General features: G+C 41.3%; 2 protein-coding genes across 3 annotated transcripts; both read right to left on the minus strand.

Moving 5' to 3' along the window:
* Nucleotides 1-7,003: 7,003 nt before the first annotated feature.
* Nucleotides 7,004-12,785, minus strand: LOC139298122 (monocyte to macrophage differentiation factor 2). The gene is made up of 7 exons (XM_070920997.1): nt 12,772-12,785; nt 9,045-9,126; nt 8,651-8,811; nt 8,333-8,407; nt 8,114-8,215; nt 7,313-7,382; nt 7,004-7,207 (listed from the first exon to the last, which is right to left on the minus strand). Exons 1-7 carry the CDS (start codon nt 12,783-12,785, stop codon nt 7,004-7,006), a joined length of 708 nt encoding a protein of 235 aa, XP_070777098.1.
* A 2,072-nt stretch (nt 12,786-14,857) lies between these two features.
* LOC139295116 (actin-related protein 2/3 complex subunit 1B-B-like) lies at nt 14,858-19,605 on the minus strand. Of its 2 annotated transcripts, XM_070917216.1 has the most exons (11): nt 19,428-19,605; nt 18,740-18,877; nt 18,549-18,642; nt 17,852-17,956; nt 17,552-17,774; nt 17,334-17,441; nt 16,892-17,128; nt 16,722-16,797; nt 15,941-16,140; nt 15,407-15,497; nt 14,858-15,272 (listed from the first exon to the last, which is right to left on the minus strand). In XM_070917216.1, the coding sequence occupies exons 2-11, from the start codon at nt 18,761-18,763 to the stop codon at nt 15,234-15,236; spliced, it is 1,197 nt and encodes a 398-aa protein (XP_070773317.1). In that variant the 5' UTR covers nt 18,764-18,877; nt 19,428-19,605; the 3' UTR covers nt 14,858-15,233. The 2 variants fall into 2 exon arrangements, with proteins under 2 accessions (XP_070773317.1, XP_070773326.1); XM_070917225.1 differs by lacking the exon at nt 18,549-18,642 and having other exon boundaries at nt 19,428-19,604.
* Nucleotides 19,606-19,791: the final 186 nt, after the last annotated feature.

Consider the following 19,791-nt stretch of genomic DNA (forward strand, 5'->3'; position numbering starts at 1 on the left):
CAATCCACTAATCGATTACTCGTTTAAGCTCTAATATCTTATATTTTTGCATTTTCCAGCCTCTGACTGTGTGCATCGTTCCCCTTGCAAGTGTGCTGACTGTGTTCTTCCTGCCAGCTGTCTTGTGAAGATGTAACCTTGAACTTGATTCAATAAAGCCTAAATGAAAAATGATAAAACATGATGTCTGCCTACATCCAGGTCATGCATTTTTATCTCAACAAACAGGTCCGTTTCCAATCCATGTCCCTGCCGAAGGTGAGTCACACTTCACTCTCGGCTTTGGCTGAACTCCTTTGACCGATGAAGACCTTTCATGCAGGTTACATCAGGAACCAAGTGAACATTTTGCAGCCAGTGTAGCAGCAGATTTGTCAGCAGATGAAAGCAGCAGCTCAGGCAGTCTGTTTTGACTGCTACTTGTGCAGTTATCCACTTACACAATATATAGTTTCTTTTGAGAAAATATCTGGCAGGCAGCCTAAAAGGTGTTGTTGTAGCTGACTCTGCAAGCACTGGTGGGATAACGTGACTATTTTAAATGCCTGCTAATCCACAGTAATCTGGCTACTTGGCCGCAGTTAACTCAATCCTGAGACCAAGAACCCCCCCCCCCCCCACCCTCCGTGTCTACACACACTCACAGAAAAAGAAACGGAGAGAGAGAGAGGCCTAAATTTTGCATTAGTAGGTTGTGTTTTGTGAGCCAGGAGGTAGTGTTACATTTGGTAATCATGTCACACAGACTACAACTTCTCCAGCACCTTTTGACTTGCTGTCTTGTCCTTGTCTGGACTACGAGAAGGTCAGAAATAAAAGCTGCGTGAAGAAACACTTGACACCTTTAACAGACTGCATAATATTGGACAGAACTTATGACTACTAAGGGTCTGCCCTTTACTTGGTGTCCGTCCGTCTGTTTACGACTTTGGGCTCAATGGTCGTCAGTAGCAACCGCCATAGCAACAAAAGGCAGGAGAAAATCCTCAGAAATTAATCCGCTGATGAGTCGTCAGGCGCGGCACTAAAAGCTAACAGCCCGGCCTCTAACGGTCAGCAGGTGTGTCTAATGATTGTAGTCGAGCTCACCACACTCGACCATCAGTCAATTATCGTAAACACTTTCGACACGTGAAGAACACTCAACCACAATGAAAATAAAATAGCTGTTTTTAAGTACTAGGGAGGTTAAAAAAATAAAATATTTAAAAAAGCTGTGGCGCGTCTACCCGTGAATAAAATAGGTCCTGTAAAAGTTGAGGTGTGATTCTAGCAGTGACAAGCCCAGTCCCCTGAGGGCTCTTCTGGGTGTCTGTTGCGTTAGTACTCACGCTGCCTGCAATGCGTGGCTCCATAGTGCTGGGGAATCCTTCTTGGCTTCTCTCTCATTCCGCCTCCCCTACAAGATAGAAAATCCCCGGGAAAATGGGGGAAAAAAACCCCAGCTGCTCTGTTCCGAGCGACACCCAGCCGTCCGGGGCTCCCACCCACATCCCCAAAACAGCCCGTTAACGTGGACGACAGCCAACCGCTGAGGGCTCCGGTTTCTGTACGCACATCTCCGCCGAGTGTCCAGCAATGCCCGCTGCCTCCGGCAACCGCATTCCCACATCCACAGCGGTTCCCTGCCGAGCCGAGACGGAAACACCCGAGCTTTCCGCGCTGCCTCACCTCGGCGCACCTGCTCTGGCACCCGAGTGTACGGACACGCTGCCGCCTGGCGGTCACCGGTGGTATGGGCACAACATGGAAGCAGTGGCGTAATGGGGATCTAAATTGTTTAATATTGAATAAATAACTTGTGAAATAAATAATCATTATTATAAAATGTTGTTTCATCCTGTTTATTTTAACAGAGTTTATCACAGGTTGTGTTATTTACAGCAGTTTAGTATTTAATAATCCCCAAACTTTTCATGGTGTTCAATTAGCCTACTTGTTGTCCTTGTCTTTATGTTTGCTTATTATTTTTGATCTGTTGAATAAAGGGGAAACAAAACTAAAAAACCTTGATGTGTCTACACCACAGTGAATTTGTTTCAACAGTGATTTTGAAACAATTTGCAAACTGCGATAGAGTAAATAAATAAATATTTCTTTTTTAAAAAACAGTCTTGTTTGTGTCGTATAGAGGAAGTCAACATAAAGATCGGATGGACCCATTATGGATTGATATAAAATGTGCTCTAAATATGATATATAATATAATAATAATATAATAAAATATGTTTGAGCTAATGGTGTATTCCAAGTAAATGTTTTAAATATGGTGACAGTAGTACACAGATTCACAGGTACTTAGGAGCTAGTTTCTCTTCATCATTCATAATTAGGACCTACTTTTATTCATTATTTGTATTCATTAAATGTGACATGGGTAAATGTACAAGAATGACTATCTTGATTTTGTAGATTCCATTCTCTCCACATTTTTATGGCTTTATGTTAATAACAGTAATGTTTAGAGTTTCCCTGATATTTACCTTCAACAGCGTCTGTGGACAAAAGGATGTTTTTCAACAGGTGAAACATTATTAAATGTCCAGGAACATACTGCATGAAAAAACTTTTTTATTACAAGAGAATTAGAAAAGATAAAAGCATTGTTGGCATCATATAGGCTTGTCACAGCACAAAAGCACCACAGACACAAGAAATTATGAAAACTGGAGAGAGAGAGAAAGAATATGAGATAATATTATCAGTCTCATACGACCAGAAAGAAAACACCAGCAGCACTGAGAACAGAGTCAGCAGCTCCACAATCACAGAGCGTCTATAAACAATGTACAGAGGGTCCATGAAGGCTTCATGGAGAGTTTATAAAACTCTATACAAAGTCAGGTGGGCACTGTATGTCCGAATGAGACAGATATTATAACCAAGACAAGACAGACACACATCAAATCCTCAAATACTTCATCTCACCGTCGCCAATCCTGCAAAATACTGGCTATGATAGGCTATAAAACCCCCGGAGTACTCCAAACTAGCAAACGTTCAATCACCTGAGGCCTGTACTACGAAGCAAGTTAACCAGGGTATCCCAATCTAGCCACGAGCGCGGTCACACGACAGAGGCGGTGTTTGCAGCATCTGACCAATCACAAACGTGGACAGGTCTACGGGTAGCAGAGCTGCATATATTACAAACCAAGAGCAAACTACAATATCAGACAATCACGAATAAGTTAAACACATCATTCAGGCTAAAAGCAACACAGCTGCAGCTGCTAATAATATCACTGCCCCATCATTAGGCGATCTGACTTATTACATTGTGTATTCAGTTAAATTAAATTAGTTTTAGCCTTATTCTGTCAACTGCATCCCCGGTGTTTCAGACGGACTTGGGGGGGCAAATAAAACATAAATATAAAAACAAAATTCAAAGCAGTGAGTAGTCTTACTTTCATATAGTACAACAAGTACTTCAATCAGTCTCTGTTGGAGGATGATGTCGGTATACAAAAGCACAATGAAATGCACGCAGAAGTCATTCCCAGAATCTATATTCTCATATAAAACACCGTCAGGGAAAGCCAAAGGTCTCTGCCGGTCTCTGAACCTCTCACGATCCGAGTCCCGAGGTCCACCGGATCTTCTAAGATTGATGATGCCGTTTTCCAAGAGAATTGATTGGTCAGTGGGCGGTACTTATATGAGTTGATCTCGAACCTGCAGCATTAGTTGCCATGGCGATTTGTTAACCCTGAAGTTACCTCGCTAACCTCAAATCCTGCTTCGTAGTACAGGCCTCTGGTGTTTCTCAGAGGCTCAAGTAAACACTTATTGTACAAATACTAAAAGGTACTCTTAAATTTGAGAATATATCTGAAGAGTTTCCTTCCAAACAGACAAATGCACAGTGTGACAAATGCAATCCTCAGTCCACTGTGACAATAAACCACTCTCTAATGACGAAACAAAATGGTAAACAATGATAATAACAACGATTTGTGTTAAATCCAGGTTATTTTAACCCTGGTGTGTTTGTTGGTTAGACGTCTCAAACCATAATGACTAAAGTTTGGACCCTTCAGTATAATGATGCATTCATATGCTGGTTGGTAAGTTGGAACTGCAACTGTTTATTTATTGAGGAATGAACATTGTGGAGTTTTGAAATGAAAGTATATTTGAGACCCCAGGACCTGTTGTTCAGGGGCTGTTAGACAGCTGCTCCTTTGTTAAAAATGTGCAGATTTACTCAATAAAACTTGGATAATTTTATTTGTTTTTCTTGGTTCTCATTTTGTTTGTCTGCTAGTCAGCAGGATATCTTTAAAAAATAGTGTAAAGTTTGGTCATAGGCTAAGTGATTAGTTTTTGGTGTGGATCCAGTCATTTTTAAAAATGACCTCTTAACATTGTAAGACAAAGCAATTTTTGTCTTCCTCATTTTTTCTGGACCTACTGCACTTCTTTGAATGAAAGAAAATCTGGCATATTCATCTCTTACGTGTTTATCACAGTGTATTTTGATGCAAATTTGACAGCGAATTTAGAGGGTTGTACAGCTTTGGTGAAGGTATTATTTCTAGTTCCTTATTATAATCTATAAACACATCCGCTGCTATAATATCTGCAGTGGTTGTATGTCAGTTTCTATCTGCCAGAAAGCTTCCTCCTGTTTGGCTATTTTATAAATATTACCCATATGTAAAGCTTGCAGAAAACTTGTGGGACTGCTGCCCTACTTGGGGGATGTGAGTAAGCAAGTGAAGCTGTATGGAGTGGTGCCAGCATTAAAGAAAGCAGCTTCACAGTTATTTGATCATTTTCGTTGCTGCAGACAGCGCCCGAACAACCGGAGCAGCTTTAGAGGTCCTTGAGTGTGTCTCCACAGGCTTTTAAGCCCAAATGATCCAAATCCTGAGAGACAGACAGCAGTGAAAATATGTTGAACAGGAGCAGAGGATTTCAAAAATATATGTCACACCTATGAATACTAGACGGTATGACCTTTTGGTCCTCTAGCAACATTTATCTTTATACTATACAAGCTCGTCCAATATACCGTGTGCCACCACATACAGCTTAACACTAAGAGTACACACACATTTCAAATATACTTTTTATGTGTTCAAGGTACATGCGTTCACGTGTAAACATAGACTCAGCCAATTAGAGGCTTTGGATTCATGGGAGTCCGATAGTATAGGATACATACATACAAACACACACATACTCTCTCTCTCACACACACACACACACACACACACACACACACACACCTGAGATGCCTTAATATTGGGCCAGATTGTTCAACAATACTATAGCTTCAGTTTCCTTTCAAGTGTGAGATGTATATGGTAGTAGTGTGCTATCAGTTACGGCAGTAAGTCTTCTGGCAGTGCTGAATCGGACAGTGGTTTTCCCTTCTGAGGTTCAACCGTGTAGCTTTGACAAACTCTATCAAATAGGTCCCATTCATTAGGTTGAAGGTGATGAAAATAATCAGCTGACACTAGAAGTACATTAGAAGAAAATATAGATGAAGTCAACATATACTGTACGTCATCGATAAATATATACTGTATAAATCGTACTGATGACATCTTCACTTACTAAACCTACTCAACAACAGTAAACTATTAAAATTCAGTAATTATGCTTGATAATCTACTGCGTAGAGCCTGGTAAATGTGGACGCACACAAGTAAAGTCTCCTAAAACCATGAATATCTGTATGTTCAACATAAAAAGAAAAAGATTCAGCGTTCTACGATCATGCTTGATTTGGAAATCACAGTAAATCACCAACTGAAGCAACCGCTGTTAAACCATATAGTGTACTACAGTGTAGACAGCACAACTAATAACAATAACAGTAATAATGTTGTCTAGCGCTCTGAATTGGAATAGTAAATTACTGATGTTGCAACCTCCTAAATATAATCAGACCAAAAACAACACTTTCTGTTAATGATGATAATAATACTTTAAATGATGTTCTAAAACTAATTATGATAGTCAAGTCAGCTAATTGTAAACATTGCCTTCCTCTTGACAATAAGACAATGCCTTCAATTCAACGTCTGAACACTGAATCTGGTAGTGCACCACAGAGAGAAATCTCCAAGAATAGTAATTTAACCCCTGATCATTGGAATGAAAGTTCCTGCAAAAGTAACATAAAATTAAACCAAACTGGACTGGTAAAAACATAAAACACAGTGTCCCATTGACAGGCTGCCTCCTTTGAAGTCCAGAGTTATTACAACAGGCTGAAAGTTTGTCTCAAGGCAAATGTCTCCTCCAAACGCAGCCTTCGATTTTGACACATTTGGCAAAAACTACTGGTGTATTATTTCCAGTACCCTACAATCCATCGCATGCCGGGGAAATTACTTAATGGTGCGTTCAAATGTCCTCATCAACTCACGAGATATCACATGACCACATCATCATATTTACCAGATATTTGATATTTGGTCAGGTTGTCATCAGTCACACAAAAGCCAGTGCAGGATGTAAATAAGGGCAGCAAGACATAAACTCCATCTTTTGTTCGTGCTAACCGTCTTGATGCGATGGTAATCACAAAAATGGTAAATGGATGCATTTAACATTACTGGTACACTGTCTGTCCCCTCACTTTTCCTCTTGTGCCACCAAACACCAAACTTTTTACTTTTTTTAGTGCTAATCAAAAAACATTATACCTGACGTTAGCATTTCGTTCAAAGCTGTGCCTAAGCACACCCTCACAGAGCAGCTAGCGTGGCTGTAGACTCTTAGTCTTGTTACAACTTTGCCGGTCAGTTCAGTGAAACTTCCTGGTGATGAACGTTGCTTTGTTTACCTTTACGAGTTGAGGAGGATCACCTAAATGCACCATTAGTTTTTGTTACTGTGAGGCTACACCGTCTTGTTTTGGGAGGAGGTTCAGCCTACTTGCTTTCAAAAGGAGGCAGTCCCTGAATTGGGACACAGCTCACATCATCCCCTTGAAGTTGCTCCAACACAGGAGCTACTTCCTGTGAGGTCAGCGCTGATGTCATCTGGCGGTCTGAACCTGATTGGGTGGCTGGGCATAGAGGTACTTCCAGATGGCGTAGTAGTGTATGGCTGCTCCCATAGCTACAAACAGGTGCCAAATGGCATGAGCGAATGGGACAATGCCATCACTTTTGAAAAAAAACATCCCCAGACAGTAGCAGGCTCCGCCCGCCAGCAGCTCACACAACCCAGACTGCTCCGGCTGGGAAGAAGCAGAAATATTATTATGTTTATGTTTTAAAGACATTTCAACAAGGAAATGTTGAAACCTCAACAACTACAGGTGAGACTAAATGAGTGTGCTCACCATTGAGAGGATGACCAAGGCAGGAAAAACTCCCATCACCGTATAGCAGATCAACTCCATGATCTTGTACCTGATACAGAGAAGAATATTTCAGCTAGACTTAACCTTGGGACAAAATAATGTCAACTCAACAGCCACTTAATAGCTTTTTCTGAGTTTTCAACACTGTCTCATGAAACCTGAGCATGGAACTTCGATCAAATGATAACAAGAGGTCATATATCATCAGCCCTGTCTCTGTTCAAGGATGGTCTTTGGTGTCAAATGTGGATGGCCTTCATGATCTTTCTCCAGGCATCCAGGGACTCCTGGTGATCCCTTCCCAGTCAATGCTGTGACCAGTTTCTGGTGTTTCTATTGTTCGTTCAGTCTCTTGTCCAGGGAAGACTCTCGCTAGAAGTTCTGACAGCCCAGCCACATAAGGGGGGTCCTAGTGTCTGTCCTGGTCTTACGTCAAGGTGTGATGCTGTTACTCCCTCTCTCTATCCTCTTCACTGATAAGATGTGAAGCTCTATGAAGAAGGGTACTCACCTCTGATTTTAAATGTTTTAAATGGTATTTAATGTCAAGAGTACCAACATTTGTGGACTGACCTTCTACACCTAGGTGTGGATACTGACCTTGGCCAGCTCCATTCGCTAATGAATCATGGGATGCAGTTGTAAGCTCAGAAAAAAGCTAGTATGTGGACCTTTGAGTTGAGATTACTTTGTCACACATGGAGGAACATTTAATTAGATTAATAAATAGAGAGACAGTCCAAAACTGATAAACGTAAATGCATGAATGCAGGAACCGACCTCTCATGGAAGAAGAAGACGTAGGTGGTTCCAAAAGAGGCCATGACCCACACCAGCCAGCGCATGTGACTCGCCCAGGGACCCAGCTCACGCAGGTTCAGCCTGGTAAAGCATGGAACAGGAACAAATAATTACAAACACTGTATATACGCACTCACCTAACATATATACACAAACATACACACACACACAGGTAGCTAGATAGGCTTGGTTGTTTACCACGGGGCGTAGGAGGCAGCAATGAAGAAATAGATCACCATCCTGTCACACATGTGGAAACAGTGCTCCACAGACCTGAAGAGAGAGACCAAACAGCCTCATGACAACTGAGTGACACTGTTTATACATGTAGCATCAGTGTGTTTTAAATGACAAAAACAGATCAGGAGTGTGGGATATATATTTGTTCCAGTGTGAATCTGTGAGAGGACGGTCAGTGTTCAAGAAGTCCTCTTATAACCATATATATTACAATCCAGTTCAAATATTGTGTTGAAATGTGTGCGAGTCTTTTTGTGTGTGTGTGTGTGTGTGTACCGTAGGTGGCTCTTCTTCCAGGCCACAGTGTGGAACAGGGTGGAGATGATGAAGAGCGAGCTGAGCCCCGCCCCATACACCCAGGCTGACAGTTGCTCCCATTGGTCCTCTGACTGGAAGTGCAACACTGAGCTGCCCAGCAGGCTGGGGATTATCCATAACTAAATGAATTCATAACATAAATGAAACATGAGACACAGAGAGACAAACAGGCCAACATGCAGGATAAACTGAAATCTAGTGCATGGTGTAGGTGTAGTTAAAAAAAAAAAACTGGAGGTGTCTCTCATTTATCTGTTATATAATACTGCTGGATTTTTTCCTGTTTTCTCTGAGTGTCATTTCATCTGTGTGAGGTTAATGATAGCTTTCTGTGGTCTGTGTGTGCATTCACCGCATGCGTGGCACAGTTGGCAGCATGCTCATATTCTGTGGGCTGGTATCTCTTGTTAGGAGGAACGCGGTTGTTCATAAACCTGCAATCATCACAAAAAAAAAAACAGATTTAAGTTTAGATATTCCAATTCATTTTTAATAAATGAACTAAAATCTGTAATGACACATACATATTGGCTACATGAAACAATCAGACATACTGTAAAGGTAATAAACAATTAAAAGGAGAAAAAAAAACAATATTACTGATTTCTGTCCTTAAAAGCAGCATTTGTGGGAATCCTAAGGACTCTTTTATTCAATTTTTAAACATTAAGAAAACGTGGAACATCTTTAACATTTGTATCTAAATGGTGCTCGTAAAATTTCACCCCACCCTGTCCTTTTGCTTAGCAACGATGGATCATGCTTCAACTTGTTGCCATGACTGCTGTTGCCTGGCAACAGTGGGTAACCACGGACCGACTGAACCAGAAGGTTTATCCCAATGATCTGTTTCATATACAATTATCATGTGCAGATATGCCTGCACATTCACACACACACACACACACACACACACACATATATATGTAAACACAAATCTATTCCTTTGAACACGAACACTTTTCACAGGAACCCAAACAAACACACAGCACAGGAGGTAGCACTCCATCAGTGATGTCACTGTTGTCATGGAAACCACCGAGCAGGGATTGTCTTTTTTTTTTCCACACCAGAAAACTCCTCATTTCTTTCATCTTTCTTTCCTCATCTCTTCCATCTCCCTCTCCTGTTCCCCGGCCATGTCTCCTCTCTGCTTCCCGATGATTAAATTAACATGCAGGAACGCAAATGGACAAAGACGTCCATGCAGACACACAAAACACATGCACACACACACATACACTCACAACCCCTCCCTGTTTCTATGCTGCATCTTGCAGAGCCAGATTTCATAAGAGACCTAGATTTAGCGATGTCTCTGTCTCACACACACATTCACCCACACACACACACACACACACACACACATTGTTCTAAGATTGGTGGCCATCGAAGGGAATACCACTCAAATTAATAATTCATATATATGAATTTTTGTGCATGAGACAATCAATTTGTTCTTTCAAACCTTAAGATGTTTCAGCCAAAGGTAGAAACACAGAAGATCAAACACTGAACAGCATCATTCAAACATATATACATCCATTAAGCTGTGCATTTATGTGACACCTCATTAGGGAAACAGATAAAACTCTGCTGACAGAAACATTTCAGTCAAAGTGGAGAGATATTACCCTTAAATTTGCCCATCTTATATCTCAGACAGAAGAGCATGATGTTTTCCTCTCACATATCAGCTCAAACCTTTTTAAATCATATATGTGACACTCCTGATCCTCCTGCAGATACTGAGATACAGGAGATAAAACTGAAGTAGTGGCGATAGAAGGCTCAAATCATGGAAATAACAATCATGGAAACAATATCTTAACAAAAATGCCTCATGCTTTCTTTTCTCTTTCTCCTACATTGTGCTCCTGTTCCTTAAGCAGCTGTTTTTAGAGTGACACTCATTCAGAGTTATTAATACTAACTGATCCAGCCCAGAAACACACCGTCCTGTCCCAAATAAAAAGGCTTCCTCTCGCCTTGTAACGCTGGCCCCACACTGTCTGACTAACTCTCTCTTTCATGTGTGTGTGTGTGTGTGTGTGTGTGTGTGTGTGTGTCAGTGCCAGGCCCAGCAGGCTTGGCCGGGTCATTAATGACTTTATCAAGCTGGCTGATAATTACCAGGCCAGAGGCCAGGCAGAGAGACACACTAACTGGACAGAGAGGAGCAGAGCTGCGGAAACATCATGATAACTCTTCTCATAAGACAGCAGGATGGACAGAAGGAACGCTCTCTGCTCCAGTTGGCTTATTGAACCATGAAGACCACAACCTCCGTCCAGTTAATGGTGAACCTTAATTAATATATATACAGTATATCAAGTATATACAGTCCCCCCGGGGATCAATAAAGTATTTCTGATTCTGAAAAGGAAGGAAATAACAAAAAAAACGTTTCAGTGGAGCTGAAACAATTAATAAATGATTGATTAGTTTTTATAATAAATGAATCCATTATCAAGCAAAAATGTCAAATATTCTGTGGGTCCAGCTTCTCAAATGTGAGGATTTGCTGGTTTCTTTGTTTAGTCACTATAAATTAAATATATTTGGGTTTGGGGCTCTGGGACATTGTAACAGGTATTTTTAATGATTTTATATTTTTTGTTTTAAAGACTAAACAATATATTGATTAAAATTGATAATGAATATATCAATATATTAGTTGTAGCTCTATATTCTACTGGACTTCATTGCATGTTTGAGTGTGACATGATGGGGTCGACAGGAGGTATGTAAAAATGATCATTTTCATTACTGATGAATCTGTGAATTGTTTGGTATAAAAACATTGGTGACATTTTCAAACGCCATTTTTGGTGAAATCAAACAAACAAATATTCAGTTTAAAATGATATAAAACACTAACATCTCCTCATGTGAAAAGCTTGAACCAGAGAATATTTACCATTTGTTTCTTGATTAAACAACTCTAACAATTAATCAATTATCAAAATCACTGCAGATTAATTGTCTGTCGATCAACTAATTAATCGTTTCAGCTCTAATATAAAGACGTGAAAAGGAAAAAAGGACAAACAAAGCAAAATAGTAAACATAATCATCCCCCACCTCCTTGAATGATTTTGTATTCTCAAAGCAGTTAAATTATGGCAGCTGTGTACTCATGCAGGACAATTCAAATATAAATCAATCAATATGATAATTTGCCTCAGTCTATAGCATGACAACACAATGAACCCAGACTTTACACACATGAAACGGTAAACTGAGGGGATTTTGCTCATGGTGAACAGAAAATATGTGGGTTTAAAAGGTCTGCTCTACAGTTGAAACTATTTTTATAACTGACCAAACTGGTTCCAGCTTCTCGGATGTGAGGATTTGCTGTTATCTGTGTAAATTGAATATATTTGGGTGGTTGGACATTTAGAGATGTCACCCTGAGCTCTGGGAACTTGTGATGGACATTATGTACTATTGTCTCACATTTTACAGACCAAACAACTGATTAATTGAGGAACCAATCAGCACATCAACTGTCAATGAAAATAATTGCCAGTTGCAGCCACAGTCTACTCTATTTGACCTCTTCCTAGTGTGAAACCCATCCAAACCCCCCCACGACAGCCTTGACCCAGACCCAAGTGGCTTTCATGTGTAAGTCCAAATACAAGTGGAAGAGAGGATGTGTGTTTGTGTGGCCTCCTGAGTGTTTCAAGAAAGACTGTGCACACAGAAAGGGAAAAAGACAGAAGAGACAGCAAGATGATGACAAAGAAGAGGAGGGATGTGGCAGGTGTGTGTGTGTGTGTGTGTGTGTGTGTGTTGATAATAATAATGCTTGTCAAGCACATAAACACTGGGCTACAAGATTATTACATCATCAATAATAAGATATGTTGAAATGTAAATGTTGACTTCTTTTTAACAACATTCCTAAACCCACTCCATCATCCTCAGCAGCCTCCTCCTCCTCATCATCATCATCATTAAATTCAGTACTATCCGGCAGCAATATGATACATATTTCTAATTTATCAGCGGTTATTAATCATAAATGATATTATCAGCAGGATAAAATGACATGAAATGATTTCACCTACCTTACAAGATTCATTTACAGTGGGAATAAGCAACAGTTGACAGCAGACAGACAGAATGGCTAAAGCCTGAATCCCCTCTGAGTGTTGAGCGAATAACCGCCGCGATTTGATCAGCTCTGCTCAGATTGTAACGTCTAATGTAACGTAATGTACCATCGGCGCTTCATCGGGAAGACGTCGTCGTCTTATCCTCATCTTAAGAAGCACCGGGAGACGGATACATGCCGACCCAGCTGCCTCCAGAGGCTCCAGTCCGGAAGTGTGGGCGTCTGGGATGGTCTCTGAGGAGACAGCCGCTTTTCCTGCTCGGTGGTGGTGTTGATGTTGGTGGTCTCTCTCTCTCTCTCTCTCTCTCTCTCTCTCTCTCTGCTGGAGATCCAGCCGCCGGTTCACCTCATCACGACTCGGTGAGGAGGGTTGTTTTTCATCACTGAAGGATGCCACATCATTTTCTGAGGGACTGATTCATAGCTGTGGAAAGCTGCGCCGAATTGCTCCTGTGTAGTTCCTGTTTCTACCGCTAGGTGGAGATGCAGGCATGGCGTTGGAGGCTGGTTGATGATATCTTTATAATTGTGTTCAGCTAAAAAAGAAGCACCGCTGTTAATGTACAAGACAAGGTTAGTAGGCCACCCAGCCTATAAAAACAGTTGTCTCCTTGATGTCTCCTGTGGCTCTGAGGGGCTGGAGTCTGAAAAAAAATCCTCAGATGATGTCATAGTGATGTCATCAGGGTTATCTCATTGGGTTTGGAGACAAGAAGCTATTACAAACTGGAGGTGTGGAGTGGGACTTTTATTAGGCAGTTAGGCTCTATTGATCAGTGGTGCAGGAAGTATTTAAACCCTTTACCTGAGAAAAAGTACTTATACCACACTGTGTAAATGTTCAAGTAATAGTCATGTATTGAAAATGTTACTTAAATAAAAGTATAATCAGGAAATGGTATTTAAGGTATAAAAAGTAAAAGTACTCAATGTAGAAAGATGCCCCCTGCTAGTTATACTAGTATATATTACATCATTAATTATTATTACTCATGCATTAATGTAAAAGCAGGATTTTACTGTTGTAGTTGGTTGAGGTGAAGCTAATTTTCAACTATTTCATATAAGGCTGCAACTAATGATTCTTTTCATTATGGATTAATCTGCTGATTATATTCAGGAATGATCGATTTATTGATTGGCTTGTAAAAACAAAATGCCGCCACAATTACCCAGAGCCCAAAGTGACACCTTCACAATGCTTGTTTTGTCCAACCAATAGTCCACACCCCAAAATTACTCAACATAAATTCAAACAATTAAAAGGAAAAGCAGCAAATCCATGAAGTGTTCCTAGTGTATGCAAGCATGCAGTTTTTTTAATGATTATCAAAATAATACATTTTCTGCCAATCGACTTATCGATCGATAAACCACTCGTTTCAGATCAACTTGCTTAAACTGTTGGTTAGTTTCATCTATAACAAAACCGAAGTAGGAAGTATGAGCATGAAAAGAAAATATTCTAGTAAAGTACCTCAAAGTTGTACTTAAGTACAGTACTTGTATGTGTGTGTACTTAGTTACATTCCACCACTGCTATTGAAAGATACGATAGAAGATAAGATAAGATAGAACATGCTGCATTATGGGAAATGTAGGATGGAGCAGTTTTGGGGCTTGACCCATACGAGAGACTTTGCGGTGTCTGTTGCTTCAGTTTTGACTGTTCCTCTTCAAACTCGTCTTTCACACGTCAACAAAATTATGGAAGTGTTATACTAAACCACTTGTTCTGAGCTTTTGGCCACATCACATGGTCCTCATCAGTTTGCTCTGTTGGAGCTGCAGATGTTCAAACCTTACATGACTCTGAGCATTTGGACAACAAGCAAGTAAGTGGACCTTGCGCTGAGATGGTTTCTTAACTGCTGTTTCCAACGTCAAGAATGAACTGTCAAGCTCAACTTCCTAATGTTGTTAAAACCTTCAGATTTTCAAAAACAATAAGCTATGCTGCAAGGTGAATGTGACAAAACACACACACAAACGCACTCACTCACACACACCCTGCTTGTAATGAACCAAGCATTGTTGAGCACTGTAACAGCAATCATTTATTAAATGCATATTATGACCAGCATAAGCTTTTAACAAATACTGTAGCCTTTCATCATGATTAATATAAAATTCCTGCTTTAAGCATTCAGCTCAGACTCAGCTCTCTGTGATTATACTAATCTAACTCATTAAGTACCGTTTGCAGACCTGTGGTCAGTATACAGTGTTGAGTTTAACAAGCTCAGCAAAGAGCTTCAGAGGGATTACAAACATTGTTTGACCTGAGTCTGATCGTTTAACTTGTATATAAAAAATACCTGATTAAAATAGGGCCAAGAAGCTTTGTGTAATAAGGCAGCATTTCCTTCATATCTCCAGAAGCTAATATACTTTAGGCGTAATGTAAACTTCGGTTCAGACTATCTTCAGGGTCTTCATTGCAGACTCCAGAGTCTGAAAAAAAAAGTGAGACATATTTAAAAACAATGTTCATATTGTGTCTGGGAAAACATCATGCCAACAGGATGTCACACAAATACACATTTGACAACATCAGTGTAGCTTGTGTAATCTGTGCAATGTGTTACCTTGACATCCCAGATGCCCATTCCTCCATCCATGCCGGTGGTGCAGAACTTGGTGCACTGGTTTCGTCCTCCTTCCAGCACTGAGATTTGGCTGAAATGTTGTTGTTAGACAAGTCAAACTCTGTTTACAAGCATGTGATGTTTCTAAAAAGAGACCTTGTATAATAATGACGACGCACACTTGAAATTATGTTGTGTATGGGAAAATCAGTTACTGTAAATATTTCCACATGGAAAGACAAATAAGTGTTTTGTTCTTTTTTCCTTTGAGGAGTCTGCACAGGCAGTAAAATTAAAAGTGGTCTGTGAGTGAGTTCCCAAATGTGCCATGAAATGAAATGCTTTTTCAGATCAGACATCTCTTAATTTCACTTCATACACAATGTTCTAACAGTTGCAACCGTTCTCAGATCTCAGACACAGATCTCACTTACCCTTGACTTAGAAATACACAACTGATTCAAAACCCAACAGCTTTGAAACCTGATCTACTGTCAAGACTCAAAACATATGCATTTTATTGTCTCTCCTCACCTGATGCTGTTCTTGTGCAGGGTGTTCAGGTCCTTCTCTGTGCTCTGGGTCTCTGAGGCCCGACGGTCCAGGTTCTGGAAACGTTCCCTGGCACTGATGCCCTTCTGGGCTGCCTGCTTAGGAACGTCCAGCTTGCCACCAAATGTCAAGCTGCCTTTGGCACCGTCGTACACAAACAGCACGGGGTAACAGTCGTGGCCCTGGAGGAACAGAAACACACGAGGATGCAATCAGGCGGAGCTGGAAGATACTGAATATGAATAAATAATATAATGTGATATATATAGGATGCGTATGTTATTATGACACTTGTGGTTTTTGTTGTAATATCAAGATATAGCTGGAACGCTCAAAGCCATAATGTGTACAATCTCTCAAATGATCTTAATGGCATATGTTTGTTTCAGGTTGTGTCCCCAATGGCTTTTTTTTTTTTTTTTTTAATACTACCACCATCTCCATCACTCTTCTGTTAGCTTTGTTGCACCCATTAGGGTTGAACTTCTAAATAGTTCATCCCAGCATAGTTTTGTCCACTTTAGACCCAAGCAGAGGTCTAATCCACCAAAATAACTTAAAACATGTGGGGGTGTTCAGGGTGAATTGTGTATAAAGTGCAGACTCCTCCAAGAAGTCAGTTAGTATTGCAATTACTTTTCACATTTGGTTCTCTTATTGAATGAATTTGTCAAGCTCCCAAACACACAATAAATAAGTAACTGAACAACATAAATTAAACTGGTTAATTAACAAACCAGTATTTTTAGGATTGCATACTCACAGCTGCTACTAAGCTGTTCTCAGTAATGAAGGTGACGCACAGCAGAGGAAGTGTCTCAGAGCTCAGACTGTTCACCCTGTGGAGTCATAACAAAGGTCAGAGTGCACATCTACAACACACAAATACAAACACACCCAGACACACAGGTATGCGGCCCCGCCCTCTCTTACGTGCCGGTCTTGCCTCCCTCTGCGACAGACACAGTGGAGTCATGGGAGGTCCAGGCCAGGCGGTTGCCAGAGTGTGAGAAGCACACGCTGTGCACCCAACCACCGCCTCCACCTGAAGCCTGATCGGTAGCTCCAGACCCTCCGGATTCAAACAACATCTCCCCGAACGGCATCTTGCTGCCCCAGGGAGTGGGGCCGGGCTTATCCTCCACCTCCTTAATGTAGGCTGAGAACACCCTGTGGGCCAAAAAGAAAAAAAATGTGAGAAACTTTAGGAAGAATGAAAGAGGAGGGATTCCTCTTCCATGACGGACAGAAATGCAATAGGCCACATGTACAGAGTAGACAGAAGTAGCAGTAGTAGTTGTAAGTATTAAATGTAGTCAATAAAATGTCCTCACAAGTCTAGTAACACATCTGTGTGCTTCTGATTCACTATTACCTGCATTTGAAGTCACAGGATCCGGCAGCCAGCAAGACATTGTTGGGATGCCAGTCCAGACTGAGGATGGTGGAGCGGATCGGCTTCTTGATGTGCTTACACACCCACCTATCAGTAATAACACAGCATGCTAGCATCTCCAAATGTTATGGTTCACAATAATCAAATGCAGCCTTTCGTCTTAATTAGGGGCAGGGAGTTATCTTCTAAAACCTCACCAGTCGTTTTCCTGCTCAAAGTAGCAGATGGAGATGAGGCGTGAGCCGCTGCCTACAGCAAACTTGTTCTCTCGTGGTGACCACTTCACACAGCGAGCAGCGCGGTTGATCCTGAGGATGACCAGGGTGGGCTTCCATGTGCCCTCTTTTAGGGTCCACACATAGGCGTTACGGTCTGCTCCGCAAGTAACTATACGATTACTGTCTGGAGCCCAGTCAATACCTGCAGGAGAAAGGATTTTTTATCCTAGTGCACGCTTCCTGATATACATTTTGGGAAATATGTTGAATGTGTCTCACCTGTCACCTGCCCATTGTGCTCCTTCAGCTCATGGATCTTGGTCCACTTGGTCCCATCTTTCTTGTAGATGTGGACCTCGTGGTTGTTGGGGCACAGGGCGATCTCTGAAGCACAGAAACACATTTAAGTGCACAAAGAAAGCACTGCAAATCAGTGAAACATATAAACAGGAACTTCAGTAGTGTGAGGACAAATTACAGAGTGATTGACAGGAGAAGTTTATGACTACGGATCAGTGGAGTGGAACACAGAGCAGCTGACTGGGTGCATGAGAACAGAGAAAAACTAGAGAAATACAGTATGTATCTGCCTGCAGGCAGCACACAGACACATGGTATCTTTAAATAGACAATGTGCGAGAACTGCGACCTTCCTTCCCATAAAGTTGTAGCAAAGCCCTGCACATGTTTTAGTCAGCAGATGAGTCAGAAGTGTTTGTCTGAGAGCAGCAGTGTGGGTGCTTTAGTGTGCATTTTTGTTTTTTAGCGAGTGCTCAGCCTGCAAGTTGAGTTAAACTACAACTGTATGACTGTATGACTCGACCACAGCTGCCTGTTACATCCGCTTTGCCCAGAAACCAAACCTCTTATTGAAACAGCCAAATATGGCATTAGTTTCCTGCAGCTAACGGAGCACAAGAGCCTCTCAGAAAGGCCCCGAGACGCCACCCTCACTGCTACAGGAAACAGGAAATACCTTCTCCCACCTGGGAGCCAATCACAAGCCTCCGACTATTACACTTTTTGTTCTTTGGCGCAGACTCTAGGTGAAGCAAGATGTTCCATGATGCCTGTGATTAAAACGGAGTGCTGTTTAGAGATGGGACCACTCAAAGCCACTGAAATACAAGGCCAGAGTGACCAATCAGAGAAGGCGAGCAGACTCACGGGTCCGATCTTTGTTCCAGGCATGGCAGCTAATTGGTTCCAGCAGGAAGCTATGGTACGCCATGTCCAATCAGATGTTAGAAACAGACCAGGAAGTGGTGTCAAGAACCAGCGGCTGGTGGGAGATAACAGTCAAGTCTAGAAAAACAGAAGTTACAGGATTCTTGTTAAAAGGGAAAGAAAACCCACGACAAAGTTAGAAAATGTAATTCAAATCTAGAACGAATTTACCAAGATACAGTCAGAGAGAGTATCTGAGGTACTTTAAGAAGTGAAACACACCATCAGCTGATTTTAACCTTCTGTGCACAGGAAAAACACAATGAACTTATCTCACTCAGGTTGTGTTAATGAAATCCAGACTTTCAGAGGCATGAGAGGAATGATGCAGGTCAAGGGTAACACACATCCCCCAAACAAACTTTACACTTTACAGCTAGAGCACACAACCAGGAAGTAAAGACGCACATCTCCATCACAGTCAGCACTACTTGTATAACAGATTTTACATAACATTTAAGTTTCTGTGCTCTGAGTGAGTGTGTGTGTTGGTTAGAGTGCCTGTTGCACACTTTTAGCTTTTCCCTAATAAATGCATTACGCTAACAAAGTGTGTGTGTGTGAGCGTGCATTACTGACAAGTCTACGCATACTCAGTCAACTGTTAAATATTTTCTAGGCTACTTACCCTGAGGGCTGGACAGAGATGAATGGGTGAATAGCTGCAGAGATGGAGAGAGAGAGAGAGAGAAAGAAGAGAGAGAAATAGGGAGAGGCAGAGGAAGGCGGCAGATCAAATAAAGATGAGGGTGTTCAGCTCGCGGACTCTGGCCAGTCAACGCGAACGTCAACGACAGAGTGAGCTCAGGAAGAGAGAAGCTGAGCTGAAGAGAGGGAGGAGAGGTCAGAAGGGGAAGTGGAGGAGGGTACAGTGAAGCTCAGAAGTGGAGACATACAGGAAGTTCATTCAGGCTTATGCTTAAGGCAGAAAAGATCACGGGTGTAACATCTAAAAAATGTGAGAGAATGGGAGCAAACTTTTCATTTTTAAC

This window comes from Enoplosus armatus, chromosome 2 (genome assembly GCF_043641665.1).
Source record: "Enoplosus armatus isolate fEnoArm2 chromosome 2, fEnoArm2.hap1, whole genome shotgun sequence".
In the NCBI taxonomy this organism is placed as follows: Eukaryota; Metazoa; Chordata; class Actinopteri; order Centrarchiformes; family Enoplosidae; genus Enoplosus; species Enoplosus armatus.